This window comes from Besnoitia besnoiti, assembly GCF_002563875.1.
Source record: "Besnoitia besnoiti strain Bb-Ger1 chromosome Unknown contig00007, whole genome shotgun sequence".
Lineage (NCBI taxonomy): Eukaryota > Apicomplexa > Conoidasida > Eucoccidiorida > Sarcocystidae > Besnoitia > Besnoitia besnoiti.
This window is the reverse complement of record NW_021703915.1, coordinates 789884-815436: the sequence shown is the minus strand read 5'-3', so window position 1 is coordinate 815436 and position 25553 is coordinate 789884. Positions and strand designations below refer to the sequence as shown.

Genomic DNA, 25553 nt, shown 5'->3' with positions numbered 1-25553 from the left:
TCTACAATTTTTCGTATCCAGACTACGCAGGTTGGCTGGCTGGCTACTCAGTTCGAACCGGTAGTAATGATCTGATGTACGGCACAGCGGCCCAGTGCTTGTACCAGTTACAGTCGACTGAAAGGCAAATAAAGCATAATTCTATTTTAAAAAGAATGAACTGAAGCACAAGTGCATGCCAGTTCATCTGTGCAAAGGTGCGTATCCGGGTTCGAGAGATTTGACGGCGACACAAACAGATTGTGGTGACACAGGCATCTAACGGATCGAGGCGCGCATCTGCGCTGGAAGCCTGAGAGACTCGTAGTGTCGTTTGCGATCGCGACCACGGATAAAAAAGGCTACCGAGGCAAACGAGGTGCCTAATATCCGGATGAGAGTGGACCGGCGCCGGGACTGTCGTTTTACACCTCGAGAAAAGTCCACGCGCATGCTCGCTAGAAATTATCCGACAGGACGTCTTGAGAAAACAGAAACATTGGATTCTAACTGCGCGATTTGCCACTAGATGACTCGCCGATCAGAAGTAATTGCACTTGAGTTAAGGGGATCCTGCCCATGAAATCAGAGCAGTAACGGATATTGACTTTTGCTTCTTTTGCTGTCTCTATGATCGCCTACGATTCTCCGCTCTGACGGACGGTTTCGACTCGGCGTCGGAGAGGCTAATGCATATTCGAAAGTCCTTTTTCTAAAATACTCAGGTGTAGCGGGGGACTGGCATAGGAGTATAGCTTTAGTTGGTCGCGCCGCCAGAAGTCGTGCATGTGTTGAGCTTCGGCGGTGAGGGGCCTTGGGGGCGAATGAGCCACATACTCGTCCTCAACGGCCGTGCAGCCTGTTCACGAGAGAGAGCTGTGTGCCCTTTAGGCCTGGAGTCGGGGTGGGGAATTCGAAGAAATAGACTTTCTCGCGGGTGGTGTCGACTCTGCGCCCCCTGTATTGTCTCAGACAGATTGGCCGGCCCCTCCTTACCGGAAGATTTCGCGCACACAAGACTTCGGATCGGTGGGGTGGAGTAGACGGAGCTCTTCCCGCTCAGGGTATCTACACTTCTTCAGTTGCGTACTTATATACCAAGCTGAAGCCATACTACTCGTACTGACCGATATCTTGAGTTGCAGTCCTTCCGGGGAGTTGCTTCGTCTGTCCTGTCGGCGTCCGCAGTGCCCCGACCGATTTGATGCATAGCCTTTATGGTGAGCCGACATATGCCGAAGCTGCTGTCCCCTTGAGTCGATGCGAATACCGTGGCAAGCACTCCCATCGAGTATATCCTGGAACCTCAACGCACGAAAGAACCACGTTACGCGGGACTCCACCGCTACATCTGCCCCGCGACTGCGTTGTTCCCTTTCGCCTCTGCTCCCTCCTCTGGTGTACCTCCGCAGAGAAGCCGTACACGGAGTTAAGCGTGGAAATGCATCCACAGCGCAGCATGAAACACAGTCCGATCATGGCAAACCCCACAGTTTTTCTTGCTTACATTGAACAGCCGCGCGAACACATTTGTCCCCACTTAGCCCAACAATGAGAATGCGAGTGCCAGTTGACAAACATATAACCAGAAGGAAAAAGTTCAGGAAAAAGTACGTCCATCAGAATTATAGTTGATTTGACTGCCGGAAAACCTTAGCGGTGGCTTTATGGCTTATACCTGACCCCACTAATTCTGCCGCGTGGCAAACGATGATAAGGTTTCGTATCCTCGTGTGGACACGAGCATCGAGCAAGTGTACAAGGAGTCTGCAACGCTTTCTACTCAACGGGCAACCTGTTGGGCCGCATGCGTCATAGCGGGGCTTCAAGGAAGCACCCTACTTTGCCGGCGATGCGCAATTCCACTGGTACAGCAGCCCGCTGGCGGATGTTTGTCTTCAACTCAAGCAGAAAAAGTGTGCGTTGGGGGGTTGCGCACCCATGGAAAAGACAGCACGTACCACGATAGGCCAATACGTGAAGCGGAGGCTGAAAATAGCTCGACCTAACTGCCTCATCGCTCTGACTCTGTCGATTCCTAACTAGTGAAGCAGACTGAAACAGAAACTCCAGAGAAGCTACTGTCGTAATCACAGCGCCTATAGATGCACTGTGTTACACGTTTCCAAGAGAAACCCATTGAGGATGATCTCTACCTCAACGCAGTCGCCGCTCTCACAGCAAGGCCGGACGCGAATATCGAAAACAAAGCCGCTTCCGCGCTTCTCAGGTCACGGGCAGCCGATTCAGCAGCCTGGTCGGCTCTCTGCACCTCAAGGAAGGTGCAACCTGCCTCAGCTTGCAGCGATTCCTTGTCGGGTTTCGGAAAACACTCACAGCAGAGAGCCTTGTCCTCAGAACCCGAGGGAAGATGAGGCACTTTCAGCGAGTACGTCGGGGTAGCAGCTTCGCCATGCGTCATGACCGCATTACGAACACGGCTGCCCAGGGTCTCCTGATTCTTGCATTGGCCGTCCTTGTCGTTGAATACTTGTTTGTCCTTCTGAGGCTTAAATGCGAGTCCCCCGTTGCATTTTAGCTTCAGTTCCTCGTCTGCTTTCGAGACTTTGATTCTCTTTTCTGCCGACAGGGCAGGTGTGAACGGTTTGCGATGGAGAGCTTCCTCCAGGAGTTGGCTGCTGGCCGGGCCCTGGTTCTGGCTGTCCAGGCTCAGCCTTTTTTCGAGCGTCTCCGTGTATGGTGATTGCGCACTTTTTGATGAGATCCGCCGGAGGCTCACTTCTCACGGTGCGGGAGCCAAGCGCTGCAGCCCCACCATTCGCATGAAAGTAGTGGATGAGTATTCTTTGTTGGACTTCTTGTCGCTTGTCCCTCGTCAAAATGCAGGGTGTAGTCTTCGTTGAGCTCGCCGGTGAGCTTCGCTACTTCTATCAATTACTGCTTCACTTCAGACGGAATATAAACTTCTGGGCATCGCGTCACGATTATCCTCCTTCCGGGTTCTGCTCAGTGAACCGCAGCCCGGACAGCGCACTAGCCAGTTATCCGTGCAGCATGTATTCAAATGTTTGTTTTTTTGTCCATCCCGAAAAAGGTCGGCACCAGCCGAGCAAAACGCACGAAGGACAGAGTTCATTCACAACTGTCGCACCCCTGACCGAAGACCAGCTCACAACTTCTTCGGATTATTGATGGCTATGAATTCATTTCCAAAACATCACAGACGACTGGGACCTCAAAAAAATCGTAAGAGCAGCCACAAGCACAGCCGATGAACTCGAGGAAAGCACGATTCTCACGCCTCGTGACCCATGAGCGCCCGAGCCAGCAGCCTGATCGGCTTCCTACACTGCTACGCAGAAAAGACAACCGTTATTACTCGTAGTAACCACGTCAGCGTTAGCACCAGCAGGAGGATCGCATCGACAGCAGAGGGTCTTGGGCGCAGCCCCTCGGTTAACCCTAGGGCCGTCCGTCTGATGCACCTTGAGAGCTATGCAGAGGGGGACGCCTGCAGGCAAGCCCCACGGATCTCAGTATTTTAGAAAGTTAGACGCAGTTCTTCGAGCAAGGCGCAAAAAGTCTGAAACCGAACGTACACCACATGAGCGGGTCCAGAAAAGGTTGAGATGTTCGTCCGTCCCACATGTGCGAACATCACGTATACAATGTCAGCGGTCCACTCGCCTCGCGAGCAAGCGAATCTCTCCTCTCATTTCAAGCAGACAGTGCCGCACAAACCCCCGCCAATGCGCCAGTTACGAAGAGAAACGCAAAATCTGCACCACTGGACCCAGCAGCTCCTGCCTCAACGGACTGAACCTCAATCCGGAAATTACAACCCTTGTCGTCTGCCGAGCCGGCCGTTCCGTTCTCCGTATTTCCTTTCGGCTGGCACCGATAACAGAGATCCTTAGGCACCGTGCCAGAAGGAAGACGAGGAATGCTAAGCGAAAAAGTCTTTTTCTCTGCGTCGGGTTTCAGAACGGCGTCAGGCACCAGGGAGACCAAGCCTGCCGGATCCGCGCACGTCCCGTCCTTCCCGTCAAACACCTTCGCGTTGTCATCTGGTGTGAAGGTGAGGTCGCCTTCGCACTTAAGCTTCAATTCAGTCTCCGCTTTCGAGACTTTGAATGTCTTGTCCTGACCAGGTTCACATGTGACGGTGTCGTCTGGGACAGGAGGCCTCCCGTCGACCTCGATAGTCACCTTGCATTTTTCCTCGGCCGCCTGTGGAGAGGGGATCCTGAGTAACGGCTTTTCATCTGGAGTCGCGGCCTTCTTGACGCAGTAGTATACGATACTTATTTTGTCTATTGGTCTTTTCTGCGGATCCGGGACCGTTAGCGTGTGGGCGTTATCTTGACTCTGAAGTGTAGCGCCGGGAATTTCGGTTGCAAGCACGAGTTTTGTGTGTGGATCCGCGCTGCTGTACACGTGAAGCGCACCAGGGTCGAGAGAGGTAAATGTGCGTCCGCATTTGAAGGTCAGGGAGGTCTGTGTAGCCGACAACGGGAGGACAAGATTGTCTCCATTCTTTTCGCAAGTGTCCTTGGAGCCCTGCTGGCCCGTCCCGTCGACCAAACAGACTGCTCCATTTCCAGCCAACAAACCGAATGCGGCGAAAGCCCTGAAGAACCCCATGGTTTCAGTGTTACCCGCACAGCCGTGAGTGCCAAGCAGAACGAGCCTGAGAGCAGTCCGGTGCCAAAAGGGGAGCTCCGTTGCCACAGGCTGCCACAAACTGTGCAGTAACGCGGACTAGAGTTGATAATCGGCACCTGCGGCAGCGGCTGGTTGGCTCACGAGCAAAACAGAGACCCCACACGATACCCGTCTTGAAAAGAAAGTGCAAAAAGTGAGAGAAGGCTGTTCCAAAGAGCGCCATGTAAAGGGTCAACTGGCAGGCTCCGCGTACACAGAGCAGAAGTTTGACCAAAACCACAGAGAAAGTCTCCTTCTTGCCCGACGGGTGCCAGGTGCACTCTGTTTCTTATACAAGCAAAGAACAACACAGGAAAAACTACACGAGCATTAACCATGAGTAAAATATGTCGATTCTCGCTTCAAGACACAGCGTCCCGGACGCTGCAACGCCATTTTGTCTTGGTGTCAACTGACGGCACGAAAAGCGTCCGCTGCATGCGAGGCGAACGGTTTCGACACGGCAGTGTTGAGAAGCATTCAACTGGAATCAGGCAGCATGCATCCTCGTCTGGAGGAGAATCTCTTCTCCACGAAGAAAATGTTTGTTTCTCGACTGGGATAGAAACATCAGACATACTACACCAGAGGCTGTCGGGCGCGCATGCCTGTGTACGTTCGTTGGAGGGACATACGAGTACCCATCATGAACTCACACTGGTGGATATTGCTTCGACTCCTTGGTTTACACAGAGAGAAGGAAGCTGGGTAAAACGGCAGTGAGTCTTCAGTATGGTTTTGGATTCTTCACATTCGCTGTGAATATTTCCGACAGACCCCTGAGATCGTGCCTCTGAGCAAAGTCAGAATCGGAAACGTGTCCCTCAAATACCCCGCGACGCTGGAGGCTAACCGGCTCCAAGCTGTGGATATTAAGATCGCTAAGACTCTCATAGAACGTGTATAGGAGTATGGCGGATGTGAATGATTGTCTGGCCCTGTCCCTCATCGCTTTCTGGAGTTGGTGTCTGTTGGTGTGTGCGTGGAGCCTCTTACCTGGTTCCTCACAAGCCTCTCATGACGTGATTTATGTGGCGTGTGGGTGGTGCACTGCGCTTGCCTTCCGATCCACGCTCTGCGGTATTCTTCGGATGCCGATTAGGGCTCCCCTCGTGCCTCGACACTCTAGTGCAACGTCCTCCAAACGGAACAAACTGCGCATTGTATCAGTAGCGAACGCGGGTAGTCTTCATTCGCATATCACATCATAACTACGGGAAGCGTCTTGTCAAAATGTCTTGTAAGCTCATTACCCGATCCTACCCGCTATTCTGGACCTCCAGAACTGCAACAGATCCGTAGTACCATACCTATCCTACGGGAACGTCACCGTTTCTGTACGCGCCCGTCAATTTTTACGCTTAGATAAGCTTCATCCTGCAGCTCATCCAACTGCGACTACAGCATAGAATAGTGAATTGTAACATGCTGATCCCGTCAGCCGCCTTTGGTGCAGTGTTGAGCACCCGCCATGTGTAAGGCAATTGATATTAACTCCGTGGCATGTGCACGCGTCGTTTCGCCTCGTTGTACAAGTACACGGACTGTTGCAGAGACTGCTCTGCTGGCTGCTTCACTAAACGTTAAAACATCACATGGCTTTCACAACCCAAGCCAACGGCGAAGCGCCAGGAACGTCTTCGCCGTTAGCGGGGGAGAACGCCCGGCTGATCGCTCGCTATACTCCGCTTTCTTCTTTCAGCTAGGTCAGCCTGTCCAGAGATGGCAGATTTTACAGAACATCGGGGTAACGCACATGTAACCTTGCACGTGAGAAAAATAACCGGAACCCAGGGTAGCTGTTTAGAAAAGCAGCAGTTTGTTGGTGAACGAACGCCTGGCGAACGTGGTAGCGAGGATTCCTCCTTCCATGTGTCTGAAGGTGCCAGCACCGATCAACGCCCCGGCTATCGAAAGGAAGCGAATTCCGGCGCCGCTCAGGCTTACAGCACCTGATTCAGCGGGCTCGTAGGAACGGACCTCGATGCGGAAGCTGCAACCTCTCTTGGCCACAGAGCCGTCTTTCTGCACACCCTCAGCAGGCAGTGGTTCACAACGATAGCAAAGATTCTTGGGTGTCGATCCTGAAGGGAGCCTTGAAACAGTCAGAGTGAACACCGTGTCCTCCGCATCGGGTTTCAGCGTAGCGTCAGGAACCAGACTTGTCAGTGTCTGTGTCTTTTCACATTGACTGTCTGTACCTTCGAACACGGTGGACGGATCTTTGGGCTGGAAAGCATGGCCTTCAGGGCACTGGAGCTTGAGCTCTGTGGGCGCCTTTGAGACAGTAAGTGTCGTGGCCTCGCCAAGGGTGCACATGTGGACGCCCTTTGACGAGGAATTGTCCTGTTGGTCAGGAACTGATGAAGGTGGGGCAGGAGATTCGGGTCTCACAGGCGGGGGAGTCACAGACTGGGGTGGCTCAGGCTTGGGAGGCCCTGCAACGGTGATGGTTACCACGCATTGCTCGTCGGAGACCGGTGAGTCCGCCGCGGAACTGCGTGCGTGCCCAGGGTTCACGGCACTGCTAGGTTTTTTGCAGAGATAGACGAGCGTCGTTGGCCCTGGTGATCTTTTGTTCGGCTCGCTGTGAAGGGTGTAGGTGCCCTCATTGTCGTTCTTGGTAAGGCGGGCCTCAGGGATGACATTTTTTAGGTCGACGGCCTGAGGCTGGGCAGCATCCTTATAGACCTGCGTGAGACTGGGATCAAGGTTCGAAAACCCGCCTCCACACTTGAAGGTGATCTCTTTACTTGTAGAAGGCAACGATAACTTCACGGCGCCTTTGTTACTGTCACATGTGTCTTGTCCCGCTTCCGCACGGCTCGAGCCGAAGCTGCCCTTTCCTGTCAACAGACATATGGCGGCAAAGACTACCACAGCTCCCCTCATTTTAAAGCCGTCAGCAACCATTGTGAAAAGATGCGTTGAAAAGCTTCGGCTCTTGACTATCAGAAACACGTGACGCGGAGATGCCTCGAAACACAGCCACGGTTCACGCCGCGCACCGAGCCGATCCGACTCTGCATCTGACGTTGAGTTCGGCTCTTGACGACAATCGGCGACAAATATGACAATGCGCACAGTCCTCTCCTTGAAATGATGAAAGCGAAAGGAAACAAGAGAGTCAATACACTAGTATCATTGTACACGATCTGGAAAACTGCAGAATCGGCGTGTTATACTACAACTGACTGCTGAACAAGGCACCCTCCCCCTCGATCCCCCAGTGATACAGAACTCCAGTCGTTCTGCAGGGCTGGCACATTTAAACGCATCCCTGTGTGAAGAAAAAAGCCAACCGTTAATTAGAAGGCGGAAATAGAAACCATGACAGAAGTCACCATCGGTGACAGAGGTGCCGTGCGGTGGCCTTTCTCGCAGGCCGCCGACTGGACCACGAAAGCACGTGTGGCACGAAGGGGACAACGCTAGTCTGATTCGCGGTTCTGGCAAAATCTGTCTGCTACACAGCGCACTCTACGGAAGGCTGACGCCGCTGTCAATGAAGGAACAGCGAAAAGCGCATTAGGGTTTGGGGTAGCACTGGATGCTGGTGGCGCACACAAAGCGGACCACCGAGAAATCCCGAGCCTAGTAGAGACGCACTCACAGGTCCGGAGTGGAATATCCTTGCTGATTGCGAAGCCCCGGTGATAAGCACGTGGGTGAGCGAATCGCACAACCTCTCTCGAAACAAGAGCACTGTAGTCGTTATTTTCCCTCCAAGCCAACAGCACAGGGAAATGCCTCGGCGGAAGCCGGCGGTATGCGCGTACGCTTCTGTAACTCGCAGGTGGATTGATGAGGAAAAAACCCGTCATATCTCGCTGCACTCACCTGGATTGCAGGTGAAACATGTCATGTTCTTATTCTGCAGGCAAGCAGAAAAATCATCATCGAGGCATTCTGCGAGGATCTTCTCCATCGGGTTTCTGTGTACTGGCGAGCCAGGGGGCGAACAGGCGCTGCTGCAGACAATGTTCACTATGTGAGAGATTCAGACGTCACTGTTTCCGCTTGGGGGCGCATTATGTCTGTTACGTAAATTTCATCGAAGAGTCTGCTTTGCAGCTGCCGAGGCGGAATGATCCAGTGATGTCATACGCATGAGACGTCCTTTTTAATCCCTGCACTGATTTAGGTGGTTGGAAGTGGCGCATCTGGCAGAAGTGTAGGGTGTGCACCAATAAAAGAAAAACACGGGCACGCCACGCCAAATGCTATTCACGCGATCGGCAATTCCGTGCCACGAGGATAGAAGCCTTGAAACGGCGACGAGTCCAATACCTCGTGATGCTTCACCGGATGGGGCCTCTCAACCGTGTCAGTCTCTTCAGGCCCAAGAGCTCCGCTCCCTCCTTGTGCCAGAAGACCACCGCGTCGTCTTGCCGACGGCAAGGTCTTCTCATCCGAAATTGTGACACACTGCGAGCCCACTGTGAAGGTAGTGTGGGGTGGTCGTGAAAATTTCCAGTAGCGTGCTGGGAACGGATCTTCAGTCAGAGGCGGAAAGAGCGACGGGGCTCTCCAAACATACGTGAGGTTCTGGCAGCGCGTGTGAGTTCTGGATAGCGCCACAAATTCGATTCCACTCAGCCCAGATTTACGTGCCTGAACTGGGACACTACCCACGTAACAGATATCGGTAGTAGTTGCGACATACCTACCAGCCTGAGAGCCTCCTGAACAGGGGATGATGCCGGGTGTCAGGCAAGTGGCTTAAGCAGCTCCCGTAGTGTAGCCTTTGCGTCGTTCATTTCCACAACTACAGGTTCACAGCTGCAAGATTTTTCAGTCGAACTAGAATACCAAGGCGCAGGAGAAAATGACCTTGGTTCCTTTGTGACCAGGTGAGGGTAATAGCGCAATACAAGTCTCGGCAAGGACACACGGGCTCCAAAAAGTCTCTTGAAGAAAAGCTAGAGTCTCGTGAGCATGCTAGAAAGAATGTGACGCCATGGTCATTGCAGGAATCGCGACACAATGCGCGGCTCACGCCCGGGAGCAAACCAGTGCTCTCTTACTCGATTCGTAGACTGTGGGAAAGAAAGGCAGCCAGCTGTCTCGGATTCGCGGACATTTCTCCCCCTCCCCCCCCTCGTTGACCGTTCCGGATCACTATTACTGATGTGTGTACCTCTCGAGAAGCCGATACAATAGCCGTAGACATAGGTGTATCTCTGAAATTCACAAGACGGATTCAAGCAAGCTACACTGAGGCGCTCGATATTTTGCCGTACGAGACCCATCAGCCGCAAGTCAAGTAACCGGCAACCACCACAACCTTGAGAGGAGATCCGATACCATTCAGAACCGCCTGTGTAGTGCCGCCGCCCGGCTCTACGAAGAGCCCAACGCCGGGCCTGAACCGCTCAGTCATCCACTTCACGCTGCAAAGCATCATGAACGCTTCGGGTGGGTGGCGCTGAGGGCGAGAAAAACAAGGGTCCCTCCGAAGGCAATCGCAAACGATCACCCAGAAATCCGAGGAACGCGGAGCTGCGACGTCGATGCAGCCCCCCATCTTGGCATAAGAATCATCATCGCTTCACACCAGCTGCAAACACGGTTCCAGCGAGCAAAAGCACCGCTTCACCCGCGACCGCCAGGCCCGCAGCGCCTGATGACGCATCAGCGCCTTGAACTCCAATGCGGAACTTGCAATCCTGCTGAGAGCGCTCCGAACTCCCCGAAGCGCTGGACGGCTCGCACTGGTAGCAGAGAGCCCTCAGCTCTGAGCCAGCAGGCAGCTTAGGAATGCTCAAGATGAACTCGCCATCCTCGCCAGCTTTTTTTAGTTCGGCGTCAGGCACAAGCTGGCTGAGTTCAGCCGGGGTTTCGCAGTTGCCATTCGCATCATCAAACACGCTGGGGCTTGATGCGTCTTTGGTTTTGAACTGGAGGCCTCCGCCACAGTTCAGTTTCAGCTCCGAGTCCGGCTTCGAGACGGTGATTTTCTCGTCTTCACCCGCGTTGCATGTTTACTCGACGACCGGCGGCGACCCTCTCGTTTCACCTGGAGGGGGTGGCTCTCCAGAGAGTGGCTGGCCAATCACCGTGATCTCTAGCACGCAGTTGTCGACGGTCGGAGCTGTGTGGCCTGGGTAAACGTCAGGCACGGCTATTTTGTCTTTTGCACATTGGTAGATGAGCTTTTTCTGCCCGTCCCGTTTGTCCTTGACTTCGATCCTTAGGACGTATGTGTGCGGAATGTCACTGCAATTCTCTTCAAGCGTCGCACGTGACTTTCGTCAGTTCAACAGGTGTCAAGGGTGATTTCTCTGTATATATATTTGCCCCCTAAAAAGGCTGAACAGCCAGACCCAGGCCGCACTGGAATTACAGCGCCGACTTCCCTAATGGCATATCAATGTTCCTAGATGTTGAATCACACGTAATCTCAGGGCGAGTCCTTGTGGGGTCAGCTACCCGGGCGGCGGACTTCCCTGCCACCAAACAGAAACAGAAAATAGCCGGGGTGACACCCATGGTTCCCATAGCAGCGTTCGTCATTTTACGTACCGGGAAGAACCAATAACGTGCAACAAGCGATAAAGCCCGGTGGGGACTTTCGTAGAAGAGATACTGAGGGCCGGTATGGACGCCCTCTGATAAATGTGGAATATTCCCAGGAGCAAGACACGGGGTGACTTGTCGGCCTCGAGCGAAATGCGTGGAAGTCCTACACTCTCAACAATTATTTGGCGTCTGCGCCAGGAGGGAAATTGAGTGTCCCAAAAGCAGACGAGGCGGACCCGGCGAAAAACTTTGGATCAAACGTTTCGCGGTGCAGAGACGAAGAAAAAATTCTCGTGCTCACTCGTACAGGTAGAGTTGCTCCCTGCGGGTCACCGCGGGGGGTTTCGCAACTAGGGAAGAACGGCTGCGGCGCCTGCCACCCCGTCCGCGAGCTGGCAGATAAAATGGATGCGCATGCACGGCCGCTAGCGAATGGAGAGTCATAAAAATGCCTCTGTCTGTGACGTCCCTCACAAAAAAATGCTCATTGTTTGTACCTACGAACTTCAAGATGCAGGATGGTATCTGATAAACGTACTCAAATAAATATGTTGTAAGAGTGCGGTGCCGTGTTTGTGCCATGGTTTGACCCTCTGCCCTCGTGAGGCAACAAGCGCTGCGAGAAAGACATGAGAGTAGAAAGTAGCCAGTCTAGACTGGCTTAGCCAACAGGGAAAGGGCTGCGAAGAGAGCGCTGCATTGGCGCTCTAGGAGACTGGAAGCAAGTGACAAAGAAAGGGACACCCTCGTTCTGCGTGTAGTCTTGTCTTTGCTCTTCTCTCGGGTTCACCTACGTCTGGCCCGTTCACCCCCCTTCGCTATCTGGGTTTGCAAACGAGCTACGGCGCGAAACTGAGCATCTGCAACTGGTGCAAACGTGAAATCTGACAGAGTAGTTCGAGAATCGTCAAGGTGTGCAGCAGGTCGCGAGCTTACAGAAGCGTGCGCCTATGCTGAAGTGCGAGTCCATCGAGAGGACGAATTGTCTGAACGAAGAAGACTTGAAAATGTTTCTTTTACATGACACAGCACAATTGAATTCACTGACACATCCATACGACACGATGAAACACACTAACACAGCCGTGCACGGCGACTCATGAAAACACACTGACAAGTCCCAACCCTCCAGCACACCAGACGCCCTCCACCTCCTTCATCCACCACAGCCCCTCCCGTCCCAACTCCCTCAAGGCCATCTTTTGCCTTCTCTCCTTCGTCGACTCGATGTTCCGCTTGTGTCCAGCTGAGCGTTCTTCTTCGACTCTCCATCCTCCCTGGAGTCCTTTCCTCCTCGCACCTCGCGCCGGAGCCTCGCCCGCGAGTCGGGGTCGGCGCGAAACAGGGGAGCGACTCGCGGCCGCGAGAAAAAGGAAGTTGACGAGGCAGGAGGGAAAAAAGTTGGCGAGGGGGCAAAGCGGACAGACCTCCGGCGACCACGAGACGAAGGGGAAGACCCACAGCTGCAGCTAGCCGGCGTTGGAAACATGCCAGGGAATCTAACGGAAGAGGGCGGTGAAAAGACTACCGACCCTACCCTCGTCCTTTCCTCCTCCCTCTGCAGTGCAATCGAGTGGACAACTGCAGAGGGCCCTGCAACTGCAATTGCAGCCGCAAACAACACACTCGCCAACTCGAGCATTGTGCAAACCAAGCGAAAAAACAAAAAAGCGTCTTAAACAAGAGAAGCGAGCCCAGCAAGCTGCGAGGGATCACGCAGAAAGCTGCACACGATGACGGGAGCGAAATGCGCAAAGCGACGGAATGGTCAGATGACACGCAGATTAAACGTTGTCAGGTTCTCAAAACAACAGTTTCTGGGTGGTCAAAGATGCGCACAGCAACTCAACACTCGCCGCGCAGAAGAAGCATCGAGGCACAAGCACGAAACACACTCGAAGCCCCAGGCCACTTCGCGGCCCGGCGTGCATGTCATCGTCGACGCGAATTCTTTTCAGCTAGCGAGGGCCAAATGACAACAACTGCACCTCTGGTGTGCCTGTTCGCCGAAATATCAGTAATACGCGTAATGTTTTTGGCACAGCGGTTCTCGCTCGAACGGGCTTGCAAGGAGACTCGTCCCGCCAGTTCTCGCCTACGTGTGCAGAGCGCGGGTGACCACAGGTCCTCCTCTTAATGACAGCAAGCTCCGAGTTTGGCGGCACCATTGTCATAGCAGATACGGAACGCTTGATGTTTTGCTCTTCCTGTATTATCCCAGCTGCAGGAGGGAATCAGGATGAGATCGCGACAGGACCGATCACAGTAACACGACCCTCCCTTTTCTTCGTCCACGGACGCAGATGCGTTCGGAGACGAATCCCCTGTAACGTTGCACCCCAAGCCAGGTTTGCAGAGAGACAGGCGCCGAGAGTATGGAATGGATACACAGATACCTTGGCGATGTTGTAATCGAATATAAACGGAATTCTCTGGATTGACGATGCGGCACGAGCCCGGACAACGCGACACAAGTACTCGCACGACTGTGAACTGGACGGAGAGAGCATCAAACGGAGTTTTCGCGACCGTTCGTTGTGGATGGACGCATTCCTGGCGAGAGGACAGAAAAGCATCACTGATATGAAAATAGCGTTATCTGCGTATCATCGCAGTGCAACCACGCTCACACCAGAAGATTCGTTGCGTCGCCGGTCTGTTTAGCAATGCTAGTAACAAGAAGACGACGAGATGAGAAAAGAGACGAGACAACTCGCTTCACACTTCCGTGTCCCCTCGTCACACTGAGGAAAGCGGTAGCAATTGTTGAGAGTCGATGCTACAGCCTACCGCACCCAGCGGATCGATTTGGCACGTGCGCGGGAGCGCCAGACACACTTGAGTAGTTGAGTGGTTCAGAAAGGCAGCAGGAGAACAGCAGAGGGACCGCTGTTCTCCTGCTGCGTTTCTCTCCTTTCCGTCTTGGGGTAACTAATGGGCTTCTACTGTAGACGCACACCGGCAACGGTACTGAACATGATGTGAGACGAGCGCGACGACAGTTTTTTGCCGGGCTAACAGGATGAGAAGCATTTACCAGATGCAAACACCTTGTGGCTACTCAACGCTGGCAAATGGAGGTCGCTTCTCTACTACTCTATCGTCTTCAAGACAGTGTTTCCAGGCGACAAACTCGAGGGGAACGCAACTCATCAGATGTGAATGTAGCGCAGTGGTGGAACTATGCAGTCCAAATTTGTTCCGTCAGCCAATAGATGCTGCCTAGAGAAGCCCTCCCCCTGTTAGAGGGACTGACAGAAGTAACTGAGGCTGCGGCCTCGAGAGGTAGGAACGACAGACCGGTTTTTCCACGGATTCTTACGCAGCCTGTAGCGTAAGGTGCTATACGTAACTTCTGCGCGTTTCGCGCATACAGGGCGCTGTCCCAGTTTGAGATCTGCTTGTCGGGCTCAATGTATTATCCCATGCTGCAGGTGCACTCAGACACAGGCCGGAATATTGAATATATTTGGGTGGCGACTATTTGTAATGCCGATAGTGTTGCCAGTCAATACCTGTGTCTACCCACACTGTTACTACATCAGGAACCGCGTGAAGCGCGTTCCAGCGCCATCAGAGTCCTGCCTGTTCCAGATTTCCGTCTCAAGGAGCCTCAGTACAAGGTACCCGTTGGCATCGCAGCGACCAAAGCAGACACACTACCATCCTGTGCTACGGCAGCACACTACACTCGTGTGCTATGTCAGCAAACAAACTACCATCCTGTGCGATGACAGTGCACGGTATGGACGAACACATGCGGGCGTACGGGACACATGCATTTGCCTGGTGCCAAAGCATGACGCCGCTAGTGCTTTCAACAAAAAGCTGGGCAGAAGACCCACAAGGCATAGAAATCCCAGAGGTATTATTCTGGAAGCAGCAGCACTTCGAACAATAGTCATGTTGAAGCATGAAAAGACATGTACCACGTCGGCACAATCAATGAGGGAACCATCCTCGGAACTCGTACCGCGACGATCGGAAGTGAGGATTCCCGACTGGCTTACACTAAGCCTTCTGCTGAGCGCTTCACAATCCTCGGAACAAGCTCATCTTCTATACGAGTAAAAAAAATCGGGTCGTCACCCGGATTCAATAGTACACGCAGTAGACAACTGACATCCGAGTAAACGGCGACACGTACAGCCGTCACCATGCGTCATACAGGAATCCCTGACACTGACCCATGCAAAGCCATTTGGTTCCTCGAATTATTGTAGTCGAAAAATTGGCGACTCGCAGATCTGCGGCGGCGATGACACATAATAGTACATGCACATATGGCTGCAGGTGCCATAGCAAAACCATCTGTTTTGCGGCCAGATGCCTACTCATGGCGAGAACCCTCCGCACGATAGTAGCTTTGCCCGTGGGCTGCTGCCGCAATGCCACCGTTCTCTCTGCGTATGCGAGGAAGGGAGACCGCTCTCCTACGCCTCCTCATCTGCTTTCGGTGCCTTTTGCTTTTCCTTTTCGTCCTGGATTTCTTGATAGTTCTTGAATTCACAACCCGTGCCACCAGCTTTGTAAACAAGTGCAGCGCTGTACATGACGTTTGCCATAGCGAAAGTAATGCCAATGGTCAGCAGCTGGCTAATAGTGGAGGAAATCATCGCCGATTGGAACTTCATGGTGCCGTTGTTGAGGGCCGTACCCCAATCAACCCAATTCAGAACGAAAGTAACCAGCTGTTCAGACAGAACACCGCATGATGGAAGCAGCAGTTGGAGAAACAAGCCCAGTACTCCCATGAACACACGAGGAACAGAGAGAGTTGACGTTTGCGCTACATCTTTCCACTCCTCTAGTCCCGGCCAGTACCCTTCCTGTGTGTTTGAAACGGCACCATGAGGGACTTTACAGTGGCATGAAGATAACATGCGAATGATATAGTCATGCATCTGAAGGGGTACACCTAAGCAGAGACGCACTACCCTCGCAAGAGTATCTGGTTGTCTACCAGGTGACGGTTACTAAGGAGCACGCCTTTCTGGGTCCTCAGGTAACGCAAAGACCGTACTCTGCCTGCTAGTCGGTGTGGAGACGTACCTTGAACAACGCGTCGGCGAGCTGCAGCAGGAAAACCGCCAGCGTGAAAATGAACGCAATGAAGCCGAGCCTCAAAAATCCCAACAACACTGACAGAGCGAGAGCTCCCGCAACACTTAACGTGAATATAGCATTGTATTTCTGTGTTACTAACTCTGGAACTGAGTTGACGGCCTGCCAAAAGTCCAGCCCACCAACGGCACCATAATACACGGCAAAAATGAAGATTGCAATGGACAGGCTAAAACACGCGCAACCTGACTCCTTGCCAGGGCGGAAGCAAATCGCGCACATGTTCCCCATGTTGACCTGCAAAGAAAAAGCGTCAGTTCCTGACGGCCAAGCGCTGTGTGGTGTTTTGAGACTGTGTGCCCGGATCCGCTAGCTCAACCAGTCCTGAGTGGAAAAGCGTGAGACTCGCCAACAAGCGCTGCTGAGACGATGAGGCCAAACAAATTTTAGTCCGACCGGTGCTTGAAACAGGGTCGATCCGTTCACATCTAAATGCGTGAGTCAAAGCATCACATCTGACAAAAAGCGGAGTGGGGGAATGATCGCCAGTAGATGAAAGAATGGCACGTGGGATCTACAGGAACGAGCGATTTCACCAGAGGGCAACGCCGAGACCATCGAAGAGCCTGCTGGTCAACCAGCGCCGTTGCATATCACTTTGTGGGGAGGTGGGCGAGCGGTGGTGGTGGGGCTGTGTCGGCGGGGACCTTTGCCTGCTTTTTGCTTCTTTCGAAGAGTCTGAAACAGTTCGGTGCTCGGCCTAGCACTTTTTAATTTAAACTTTTCCTTCTGCCTAACACATTTTGGAAACATCAACCTCCACAAAAGCAGCGCACGAACCCTCCGCGTACCTGGCATACAACATACAACAGGCATGGCAGGTACGCGCAGCGGCAGGCTCATCGAGCGCATCCTGGCTGGACAGGAGGGTTCACCACACCTCAGGGTCGGGGGCACCGTGTGCTTCGACACTACACGCGAAGCTGAAGAAGACCTGCGGCACCCTGCCCTCAGCCGATGGTGCCCTCGCACGCGAGAAGATATTCTGAAACTGCTGCAACTTTTGAAATAATGTCACAACTGATGACGTCTGTGATGTCTTCGTGACGGAGCCTCGGAACGCAGACCCGCGCGGAATGAGGGAAGACAGCTGCGTGCTTTCGAGGGGTTGCCCCTCCCCCCCCGGCAGGGCAGACCTTTAGTCGCGGCTTTAGAACGGTAAATTATACCGTTAATTTGAGCCTGGGAGTCTCCATTACAAAAGCCTTCTCGTGCTGCGGTGGTGGGGAAGGTGAGCCGGGGTTGCCGCGAACTCCAGTTGTACAGCACTGACCTTAATTAGACATCATAAATGGCATAGTACTTGTTCGACAGAGCATCTGTAAAAAACTGATAGTAATCACTTGGAAGATAGATAGCAGGTCCTCGGAAGACCCCGGAATCTATCACGGTTTCTATAGTGGCGCTTACAAGGCGCCGGTGGCATTGTGTAGACACGCTGTTTAACGTGGGCAGCTCCTGCCCACGCCCCACTCTATCCCTGGTAGATTTTTTTCAAGGCTTTTCAACCGAAACTCGTTTGAAAATGTGTTGTAGATGGTTGCTGACCTGCTGTTTCCCCGACGTATACGATCAGGTTCCGGTTATGGTAATAATCTATTCGTGATGTTTCACACCGAGAGGCGATCGTAAATAAGGGCGAAAAAAGAGTTTGTGCGGCTTAGAGCCCGGACTGCCTCCCTTGGGACGGAACGGGCATGCGAACCATGGGAAATCTCTGGATTAACGAACTCTTCACTATAGTCGGTCTGCGGAAAGATCTTTCTGCCCTGATCGATAAGTGCGTGCCTGCGCGCACTTCCTGGGTCTGCTGGGCCCCGAATTGTGCAGCAGCGCATCAATCGTCGCCTACATACCACAGAAAATGAGCTAGACTCGTGCTTTCCGCAGTATGTAAAAAATTAAAAGGATGAACAGTTGTGGCGGCTTGTTTCAGATAGCTCGTCTTTCCATCAAGCGGCGCGTGTGTAAAGAATTCAAAACCTTGTAGTGGCACGCCTTGCGTGCACTAAGTGAGAATACAGCAGAGATAATTTATGTGCTTTTCATGCAATGGTTTGCATGCTGCCTCTTCGAGCTGCCCTCTCCCACTTGACAAGCGGCTTCTGCCCATAGAAGCCTTCTTCCACGGAGAACCCTTCTGCCTTCACCGATGCACCGACCTGTAAAAGGCCTGCCGCACGCCGCCTCTCCACCAGGACAGGAGACGAGGCATGCCAAAGAAATAAAGAATGTGACGCCCGCAAGTGCGTCCGTCGAGTTGCTCGTGGACATGCTTCCGCAACATGCGAGAAGCGAGGGTGACCATATCTGAAAGAGGTGCATTTTCGGAAGTCCATCGCTGTCATTGACGTCCGTGGGACACCCATAGCTGGATTACCCACCATGGCGTTTGATGTTCGGAAATCATGGCTGAAGAACAAGGTCCTTGACCTCCTTGGAGCCCAGACCTCTCAATGGGACAGCCTCCTTAGCCGGGTGAGCCCTTCTGCTGTCTTACGAGCTACCCGTACCATTTTGACAGCTGACGGCGAAAGTGAATTTCCGAAGAACGGCCAGAAAAACCCATTATCGCGTAAAGGCGGCGCCGCTGAGCGACAACTGCCGCAATACGCTTTTGGAAATGTTGACCCCCTCATTTTCTCGCTCCAGCAGTGGAATATGCTTTCAGGGGATTTCAGCGTTCGGCCTCAATTCTCTTGGACTAATCATATTGCGTGCCTCTATTCCGTGGACGTAGCTGGCAACCTTGGCAATTATCAGTAACTGGCTTCCATCCTCTTGACCACAACTGTCTTCGGCTCTGACATTTGCTCGTCGGTTAGGCAAGTGAGCGGTCGTGGAAGCGAAGAGAGAATATGATTGTTCAGATGCGCTTATTATTGCCCTATTCTGCTTCCGCCTCGCCTCTTCTCTTTCGTTTCTGAACAGAATGAGCAAACGGCTGACAAGCAGGTCACAAACTTCTTGAACCACAGCCACCATGGAGAATCGCTTCTGTTTTACTTCCGGCCGGTTGTGGAGACGACACCAGGCAACCGGCTGTTTTCCTCAGGGCGCGTAGGTTGGATGGAGTCCTCCGCAGCCAACTGCGGCCGGCCCGCCTGCAATGGTCCAGCCTTCTCCCTCGTCCAGTTGCTTGATCTCTACATTTGCCTCGTGCAATTCTGCGAACGGCTCCACGCCCTATCCACGATATGCTCGCGTAAAAGACACACAGGACGCCGAACACCATACACAGATGCGTCGTGAAAAAAACCACGTTCGGTCGTCCGGCCGTATTAATCGACGGGCGTAGTCGACTGCAGAGAAGTATCGTCGTCATTCCGTCTATGTGTGGGGAACCACAGGACGACACGCGCGAGAACGAAGAACTGGCTGTCGCTGTCAACTTCTTGCCCCGAGAGGATACTGCTAAACATGTGGCATATGCAGTAAAAACTCAGAATGGCGTAATAGATGTCACTGGAAAGGTACGCCGCACGTGCAGACTTGCGATGAAAACTGGCGCACGATGCGTTGCTTCCGACTGCATTCGTGAAGAGAGGTAGCTTCGTGATCGCAATAAGCTGTGGCATGTGACGTAGGGATTCCCGGAGGCGTCTGGGGGGCGCTGAGGAGCATGGTGTTTCTCTTTGCAACCGAAACTAGCATTGAAGAACACGGACTGTAGGAGGCACTGTGGCTGTCGTGCAGTTCATGGGCCCCCCCTCCACCCTAACGGGCTCATCAGCCACATCTCTGTTCTCGTTACCGCAGGCGATCAACCAGGAAATGAATCGCTGTATCGCCGTGGGTACGGCTGATGAGTACTTCATCTACGACTTGCGCTCTCTCGTGGAAGACATTTATCTGCCGCTGCTGAAGGATCCCACAGATGAAGCGGAAAACACACCTCCACAGACGCGGTCCATTTTCCGATCGGCTAACTTGGAGAATGGAGACGCTGTTGAAAATACGGAAAAGCGCGCACGCGCCACAACTGACAGTCGGCGAAGCTCCATCGGATCATTTGTCAAGTCTGAACCAACCGAGGACGCTGACGCCATTGACGACGCCACTTCAGAATCAGATGAGGTGTGGATTCTGGCCTGCCTTTCCGGTAGCTTGCCACACGAGGGCGCGGGGAGAGGGGGAGGGTCGCGGGCATGTTAGACTGGGCGCTTCCAGTCCTGGCCGCAGTCAAGGATGAACAAACAGCGAGATCCACAGGACGAAAACTCCCTGAAAGTGGTGCAGCCCAGAATCACCCGCGCCGTTCAGGCAATCTGACGTCAGCAGAGTTTTGAATGGCATCAGATGGGGGACATCTGCCATCTGTAGTGCCCGCGTCACTCGATGTGGGTTCGTCCTCTTCAGTGGAATACAGAGCCGAAGCCTCGTCACACACAGACACCAAAAGAACAGCGACAGCTTTTCACAGACACATCGAGACTGTTTCCAGGTTGAACTGCGTCCAGATTTTCTGCGATCCGCTTTTCGCAGGCAGCAGAAGATGGAAACCCTACAAGCACGCAGGAGTCTACCAAGGCCCCCCTTCAGGCCGCCACGTCCGCAGAACTCGTTTGTCCGGGGAGCTGCCCCGCATCTGCACTCCCGTCAAGTGAACTGAAGGATTTGTCTTTTGATCCCTCCGCTGCCGGTCAACGCGCAATTGACTTGCCAGCAGAATGCCGTCAGGAACTGGCGGCGACCGCAGAGCAGCTCGTAGCCCGAATCCGATTTACGATCAACGAGGTGTGCGAGGCTGTTCCGCTGCGTGTGCCGTGTGAAGACCTCGAGGCCCTAGCAGACTCTACAGAAGCCCACCTCGTAACGGGCGTCGAGGAATCTGTTCAAGATTGGACTCAGGTAGCCCTACCGCCTCTTCGCGCCGAGTTGTTTCATGTAACGCCACCACTCAGGCAAAACGCTAAGCACGACCCTACACCCCTTTAAAATGGAGAGGGGGGTTGCACCCCGCTGCAGTTTCCCCGTGTCTTCGCTTGGCAGTCACCCAACTGTTCAACGGCAGCGACGATTGCTGAGCATGCACGCTGAAGGCCCCTTCAGCACCTTGCGAACTGTGTAGCGACAGCCACGGAGCTTAGCATTCATCCACTGCTGCTCTTTGTAGCCTGCTGGCGTCTGGAACTCTTCCGCCCTAGCTGAAATCTGGAAGCACAACCGCGCGCGCAGCCTCGCGAGATAGTTTTGGTGTATCAGGTATTCGGACCGTACAGAGGGGAAGTATCCGCTAGAGGTGAACCATTTGTGGGTGTTCGAGTAGCGCCGGCGGAAGGTTGTGAGAATTTGGCTTCGTAGGCAATCAGGGCCGTCCTTGAAGCAGAAGGTCAGCGGCGCCGTGCTGACAAGTTTCCTGCAGCTGAACTAGAATTCTGGCGAGATCGGTATGTTTTCCAAAGTGCCAAGAAACGTTACTCACTGACCAACCACATCTCTTGGGCATTTCGCGCTGCGTTTTCCGGATTCATTCGCTTCACATAAGAAGGGGGGTGTTAGTTATGAGAGGCACTCGAGTGCTGAAGCTTCCAAACACCAGTACTCAAGTCCTTCTCAGTCCGATAAAAACTGTCCCATCCTTCGTACTGGTACCGAGGCACCAGACCTAACCCATAACCTCCTGATTACAAATCAGCGGTTCTACCGTTGAGCTACATCGGCAAAAACATTTATTCCTGAATTAATAGCAAACCTCTGGTAAAAATAAACAGAGGCGAAACGCCTTTCTAACACATGCGTGTCTCTTGCGGGTCGAGCCGCTCGGCAGCACGGGAACGCAGACACTGCGGTCTTCCTGATGTTCCGCGGAAGGGCATCACCGCAGGGAAAAGAAGATCCAACTCCTTTGCTCTTTTGAGATGCCTTTGTACCTGTGGGGGGACGGGTTGTCTGATCCCAGGAACTCGGCTGTTTCCACACTCTACGAACAGCTGACAGTCCAGCGGATTCAGCGCGTCCTCAGGTGGTTGAAACAAGCGAGCCCAGGATCCAAGCACTTGAAAGAGTTCTACGGCTGCTTTGAAGACTTGCAAAAGGTATACGTGGAAGCAAAGGACACAGTTCGGTTCTTGTCGACACTGGAAAGGTACGGATCTTCTGGCGAACACCCGAGCCAAGCGCCGCACGAACGAGGCGAGGTGCTTTGATGCATTATAAGGAGAGTGACGGGCGAGGGCTATGGCGACGAGCTGTGACATTGAACTGAAGTTGCTGCGGATGAAAGATAGACACCCTACTCAACCACCGTTTTACCAGTCGCAGGGCACAGCCGCAGTCGCTGCCCGAGCCATAGGGCGTATCGTGGTGTGCGGCTTCTGCATTGACGTGTGGGTAGATGCTGACCGCCTGCTTCTGTCTGGTGAATACCGTCCTCTAACGCGATTAGCGAATGAATGGTGCGTTAATTTGAGCACCTTAGGGGCCTTTCGAAAGACCTCACTCTGAGGCGGCGTACCCCTTTGCACACGTGGTTAGCCTCACCGTACCACCTCCCTGTCCATGGAGCAGGCATGACACCACCTCCCGCTTGCAACGGTTGAGGGTGCTCTGAATTTTTCCCGATAGCTTATATCATGCGCATCCACCTGCGCAAGCGGCTGCGTATTTCGTCTCCTTCAAACTTGTCGCCAAATGTCTGGTATGTGCTGCCTCTGTCACACTAGGTCTGTTAACACACCCCGTCTCCCTCTTATCGTATGTCTGCATTCTGGAAGAAAGCCATACCGATTCCTCTCTAAAGCGTCGTTGAGAAGGCTACGTGCCAGGTGCTGGCGGCTCGCCGCCTCCAAATACGCGCAAGCAGAGCACTCGAAAACTGCGCGTGGGAGTCTTTCGCTTTCTGCTGGTGGCAGGCACTTCAAGAGCTTGGCCAGCGGCTCTCTCAAAGTTGTTGCTGAGACAATATCTCCACTGCTGAGCGCAATTCGGATGGTTTGGACCACCTCGCGTCACTACAACACCGATGAGAAGATGCAGCCGCTCATGATTCGCGTTGCTGAGCAGGTGAGCTCAGCTCGCTGCCGAAGCGGAGAGAATGCCAGGCCTGCGGGCGGCCCTGAGAAGAACAGGGAGAAGTGCAGTCCTGAGACCCGGATTTGCTAGAGTCTTCACCTGGAGACGACAGTTGCCGCTTGGGTGCTTGACACACCTTTATAATTCGCTTAACCTCTCGCGACCACACCGCACACCTGCGCCTCCAAAGTGCGTTCAGCGGCGTCGCGGATCCCACGTGTCCGGATACTCGGTAGTCAGCCTGTCGAGAAGAGAATGCAGCTGCGTTGACCGCTGTCTCATCCGCTGATGGGGCTTGCGTAATCCTCTGCAGCAACATCCGCGATTGGTTCTGTCCAAACATGGTAGATACAATCGTGGAGGCGCGCTCATGGGCTACGCAAACGCTCAGAACAGGCATGGGGAGTTCGGGGCGGCTCTCCCTCCGCGGCCCTCGGGTGCCGGGTTCACGGGCGCTAAGCCCCACTGCGGAGGGTGACCGCCACTGATCGACGGAATTGGGGGTGTGTCGTTTTTATCTTCATACCTTTCTGCTCTCTGTTTGCGTATTGTCTTCGGGACGTCACGCCGCATGCAATAATGCCCTAGATCGCAGATCGGGTTCAAGAGGCTGTGCAGCCGAGCAGGATTCTGCATGGAGATGTCTCTGCAGCGGCCACGACGGTCGACGAGGCGCAGATCTGCCTCGACAAGTGGCAGCAGCTCTACATGGACGTGCGGAAGAAAATCGAGGACTCTGAGTGCGATCGGAGGTACGACTACGACGACCGAGATAGAGCCTGAGCCATAGCAAGAAAGGCTGGGCGCCCCTTCAGTTGAAATGAAATTTCATCCGGGCGGCGAGCCTAATCGTGAACCTGTCGGCCTTCACACGGGGACCGGACCCTGCTACTGCACCGAGAGGGACGGCAGCGTCTAGGAATACGGTTGCTTCGGCTGCTGTTCCTTTTATTACTCTTATCATCTTGCGTTTGAGTGGTACAGGACTGTATTGCTAGTTAGTAAAGGCACATCGCCCTTTTCGGAGAGGCGTCGCCTTTTCTTTTCCCCTCCGTGTGTGCGTTTGGACTGCCAGATGGGAGTTTGACAGGCGGAAGCTGTTCCGCCGCACAGAGTACATGTCCAAGGTCTGCACGTATTTGCGAGAGGCTGTGGAGGTCATTAGTCAGTTTCAGCGCTTCCTGGGGCCCGAACTCAAAACTGTCACTCGATACCACAAAGGCATCGATCGCCTGACCCGCGACGTCGAGGTACGCCGTCCGTGCTCCACATATCAAGCTTTGTCGTCTAACGGATTCGAGCTTTTGTTCCAGCGCCACACGAATGCTTCTGCATCCCCGTATGCGAATCGCGGTTTCAGGACTTGTTGACTGCCGGCTCTCCGGAAGGCTCGGCACTGCCTGCATGCGAGCGAGTTTCACAATTCAGGGATTTCACGAGCACAGTATGATCACAAACTCTCTGCACACCAAGAGAGATGTGGAAGGTTCAACTCCCACGCACATGAGCCATACCACATCGCACGCAATCCCAATTCTCTTGTTGCTTCGCCCCAGTGTCACTCGTGGCCTGCCCGTCTCCTCTGTTGCAAGCGAGAAACAAAATGCAAGATACCGATTCACGAGGATTGTGTTCTCTCTTCGAGGTTCTCCGCCACACCGCAAAACATGGCAAGCCTCGCGAACATTACCATCGGAGTGGAAACCGCCGCCCTTTCTTTCTCGAGTCTCGAGGGGTGGTGCTCTGCAATAGAGGTGAATCCATGTTTTGTTACTGCCTGATGACTCCATCAATGCACCGGCTTGGAGGTTTTCCCTTAACTTCTCCAGGAGCTCGCACGGTGCTTCGACGTCCTCGGCGATCGCGGGTTCGACGAGAGCAGCGCAGCGACCTGGGAGCACCTGTTGTCGCACTTCCGGCAAAAGACCACAGTCGTCGAAGCCAAGTCTCTCCAATTCTTGGACACGCGCTTCAGAAACCTGCGCTCGGCTGTGGGCGCCTTCATGATGCTCAAGAACTTCAGCACCATTGAAAGCCGACCTATCATCAATGAGAAGCTCCGCGAGAAATTCGCCGACATCCTAAAGCAATTCGGTGAGTGCTTCCAGACCCTGTGCCGCAGGGTTTTTCCGCGTTGCTTTACTGCCACGAAGATACAATGGCACGCAACGGGTTTGTCTTGCGCCGCTACGCCTCTCTTAGCTGCGTACCGAAGACGAATCCACTTTTTGTTGCCGCCCGAAGGAGTC

The 25553-nt window shown here is 53.6% G+C and overlaps 5 protein-coding genes across 5 annotated transcripts in view; 2 read left to right on the top strand and 3 right to left on the bottom strand.

Moving 5' to 3' along the window:
- Nucleotides 1-2131: 2131 nt before the first annotated feature.
- Nucleotides 2132-4584, bottom strand: BESB_071420 (SAG-related sequence; the record flags this gene model as incomplete). The annotated part of the gene is made up of 3 exons (XM_029365515.1): nt 2132-2639; nt 3240-3289; nt 3763-4584. The coding sequence occupies 3 exons, from the start codon at nt 4582-4584 to the stop codon at nt 2132-2134; spliced, it is 1380 nt and encodes a 459-aa protein (XP_029217999.1).
- A 1863-nt stretch (nt 4585-6447) lies between these two features.
- On the bottom strand, nt 6448-7557 carry BESB_071410 (uncharacterized protein; the record flags this gene model as incomplete). The annotated part of the gene is made up of 1 exon (XM_029365514.1): nt 6448-7557. The coding sequence occupies one exon, from the start codon at nt 7555-7557 to the stop codon at nt 6448-6450; it is 1110 nt and encodes a 369-aa protein (XP_029217998.1).
- Nucleotides 7558-15599: 8042 nt separating this feature from the next.
- Nucleotides 15600-16521, bottom strand: BESB_071400 (uncharacterized protein; the record flags this gene model as incomplete). The annotated part of the gene is made up of 2 exons (XM_029365513.1): nt 15600-15857; nt 16219-16521. The coding sequence occupies 2 exons, from the start codon at nt 16519-16521 to the stop codon at nt 15600-15602; spliced, it is 561 nt and encodes a 186-aa protein (XP_029217997.1).
- Nucleotides 16522-18675: 2154 nt separating this feature from the next.
- BESB_071390 (uncharacterized protein) lies at nt 18676-19056 on the top strand (the record flags this gene model as incomplete). Its single annotated transcript, XM_029365512.1, has 1 exon — nt 18676-19056. One exon carries the CDS (start codon nt 18676-18678, stop codon nt 19054-19056), a length of 381 nt encoding a protein of 126 aa, XP_029217996.1.
- Nucleotides 19057-19989: 933 nt separating this feature from the next.
- Nucleotides 19990-25553, top strand: part of BESB_071380 (dynein heavy chain family protein) — a gene marked incomplete at both ends in the record, with an annotated part of 40758 nt that continues 35194 nt past the window's right edge. Inside the window, 8 exons of the mRNA XM_029365511.1 lie at nt 19990-20367; nt 20776-21141; nt 21595-21680; nt 22193-22378; nt 23145-23295; nt 23893-24056; nt 24380-24554; nt 25134-25398. Coding sequence (XP_029217995.1) covers nt 19990-20367; nt 20776-21141; nt 21595-21680; nt 22193-22378; nt 23145-23295; nt 23893-24056; nt 24380-24554; nt 25134-25398 — 1771 coding nt within the window. The remainder of the gene's footprint in view (nt 20368-20775; nt 21142-21594; nt 21681-22192; nt 22379-23144; nt 23296-23892; nt 24057-24379; nt 24555-25133; nt 25399-25553) is intronic.